Source organism: Nannochloropsis gaditana (assembly GCF_000240725.1).
Source record: "Nannochloropsis gaditana CCMP526 unplaced genomic scaffold scaffold326, whole genome shotgun sequence".
Classification (NCBI taxonomy): Eukaryota; class Eustigmatophyceae; order Eustigmatales; family Monodopsidaceae; genus Microchloropsis; species Microchloropsis gaditana.
Genome location: NW_005803627.1, coordinates 10,483 through 13,329, shown reverse-complemented (window position 1 = coordinate 13,329; position 2,847 = coordinate 10,483). Strand labels below are relative to the sequence as shown.

Genomic DNA, 2,847 nt, shown 5'->3' with positions numbered 1-2,847 from the left:
CCTTCCCTGCCTCACCTGACGGATGCCCCCGGGCTTCATGGTTTGAAGGGCCTCTTCCAAGGCCGGTATCATCGGCGTTTTCCCCAGCACGAAGCGGAGATATTCCTTGTCGGCGGAGTCGAAGGCCCCGCCTTTGGTCTTCCCCTTCGCTTCGAAGGGGCGGCCGTAGTAGCTACGGCAGAGAGGGAGGGAGAGAGGGAAGAAGGGAGAGAGGGAGGAAAGGGCAGAAAAGGTTGAAGTGAAAGATGGGAAAGGAGGGGGGGTAGGAGGTTTGGAATGTAAACGTGTCCACGACGAAGGCGAGGGCCACGGGGTTAAGGGTGAGAAACGGAAAAGAAGCGGGAGGGAAGGAAGGTGGGAGCGTGGCTTTAAAGCGATCAGGAGGAGGGGTAAGCACAGAAAGGAAGGCTGAGATCGATCAAGGCGAGGAAAAGAGGAAAGGAGGGAGGCGTCTGGGGGGAACAGATGGCGTGAGGGAGGCCAAGAGAAGGGAGGAGGGAAAACAGCGATAGCAAATGAAAAAGATGAGACAGGAAAGATAAATTGGAATGTACAAGGGATGAAAGTGCCGCGAGACAAAGAGCGGTCCAGAAAGGAAGAAAGGAGGAGGAGAAGGACGGGATTGCTGCGGCCAAGGACGCTTCACTGCTCCTCCCGAACCTACCCAATCGTGTACCCTTCCCAATCCATCACCACTCGGTCCCCCACCGTGGGCGAGTTTCCTTTCCCTTCCCGCACGTCCTTGTATTGAAGACCGGACGGGGTCTGGGAGAAATCCGGGTATTTTGTGCGGGGCTTTCCGTATCCCCGACCTTCGATGCCCGGCATGTACTCCAGCTGACGCGGGGCCGCCACTGGGAAACCAGGGGTCACGAGGTAAGAAACATGGCAAAAGTGACGAGAGAGCAGGTCGATGGACGGTGCGACGACATGCCTCCTACCGTTCCTCCATCGACCCCGGCATATATTTCACGTACCGGCTGGAAGAGACGGCAAACCCAGCACCCCCAACGCTGCCAACGCACCACCGAGCTGTCCAAACACCGCCCCAGCCCTTCCGACACTTTCCATGGCCATGGGAGGCGGGGTAGAAGTGGTAGGGGCGGGTGCCCGTGTGGACGGAGACGCATGCTGGGAGGGAGGTGAAAAGGCGCTGCAGGTGGTAGCAAAGAGAAGGAAGAGCCCGGACAGGGCTATGGACAAGCTTCTTACCATTCTTTTTGTACCTGTCGAAAATGACGGGCGATGTACGTTACTTCATATTGTTTATAGGCATCAGCGCGGCGCTTGAAGCGGCTTGCTTTATCCTGTCTGGCGGGGTCGAAGCCCGCCTTTTGATTTTGCTACCTCCAGTCTCACAAGCCGGGCGGATCTTCCTTTCGAAATCCCTAGGATTAAAAACATTGCCAAAAATGTACGCGCTTGTAGCGTAAGAATCTGCGCCTCTACTACTCTGACTCTGGTAGCGGTTGTCACACTCGAGCACGTCGCCGACTGGGAAAGCTACTGTTAATCCGCGCGCATACCTATTGTAAGCGAACGCTCTGAGTGGGCTATCGGAGGGCATGGGAAATGACCCCGGGAAAGTGTTGTGCATTCCCGTGTGAATTCTGTACAGTATTTCGAGACAAAATGATAAGGACTGCGCAAGAGGCTCTCTCGTGATTTTTTCTTCTTTCTTCATCACGTAGCGCACAGTCGTCGGCTGATTGACTCGCGGGTCGCCAAAGTCTCACCCTCTGTTGCCATCCGTCCCATTATTAGTATAGTAATTCACCATAATCGACGGTACCGGTAGCGAAGAGAAAGGCACAGTAATCACTTTACAAGATAACGATAGGGATCTCCCCTCACTTCCCTGGTGGCAAAGTCGTTGTCGAGGGCCTCACGACCGGTCACCGCCATGGTGCAGGCCATCCGGTCTAGTGCACGCCCTCAAACACTTGAATATGACACGCTCGTGCAATGCGGCATAAGCAAAAGGACTACCCTAAGATCGAGAAAGATCAATCTACCTCTTATCACCGACAACCCATTTTAAACACAAAAACTCTCTAAGCACGTTAGAATGGGCCCGCTGTTAAGTCATCTTATCGAGTTTTAGAAGGAGGACATAGCGGGACGCATCACTGCAGGATACGCACACTCAGTGTGCTGCGCATATAAAGGAATTTGTAGTAATATGGCAAAACGTGTTGCACAGTAGTTTATTTCTCTTTCACCTCGGTTACCTCACCTTTCCCCCGGTCACGAACTCTCCGAATGCACCGCGGCCGGTTAGAGAAATATCCGCCCTTGACCACTGTGCCGAGTCTACCGACTGGAATTTATACACAACGCCCTGTCCTACCAAATCTCTAGGATCACGCGTGGAAGCACGCCCGTCACTGTCCAGACGTGCCGACAAGACGAGGTCTGAAGATCGGATCGCTTGGGCAAGGTCGTGCCGGGCCTGGGGGGTGTCTGCGTAAATGTCACCCTCCTTCAAGTGGACTTCCAACGGAAAGGCCGGGGGCGAAGAGGGTGGCACAGGGATCTTGACCGAAGCAAGCACCCGGCCCCGGGCGCCGACGCGGGCCGTGACGTATAAAGCAGGGGAGGAGGTTGAGGCCACGGGGCTACTCTCCGCAGAACCCGCGCTTGTGGAGGAGACAGTATCAGAGATCGTGGAAGGCATCTGGGTGGGAGGAGAAGACAGTGCTCGGGCTAGATTGGCGGTTTTATCCAGGCTCAGAAGGGCGGTGGCGATGACGTCAGGGGGAAGGTTTGCTGCCGGGGTTTTGACAGCAGTGCTCGCCATTGTCACCGGGCGTAGGACGAGCGGAACGGCCACAGCAGGCCCAGGAG

The 2,847-nt window shown here is 55.5% G+C and overlaps 1 protein-coding gene across 1 annotated transcript; it reads right to left on the bottom strand.

Moving 5' to 3' along the window:
• Positions 1 to 15: 15 nt before the first annotated feature.
• NGA_0428320 (uncharacterized protein) lies at positions 16 to 828 on the bottom strand (the record flags this gene model as incomplete). Its single annotated transcript, XM_005854989.1, has 2 exons — positions 16 to 172; positions 665 to 828. Coding segments are annotated over 2 exons (321 nt in total), but the record flags the coding sequence as incomplete, so codon positions are not given.
• Positions 829 to 2,847: the final 2,019 nt, after the last annotated feature.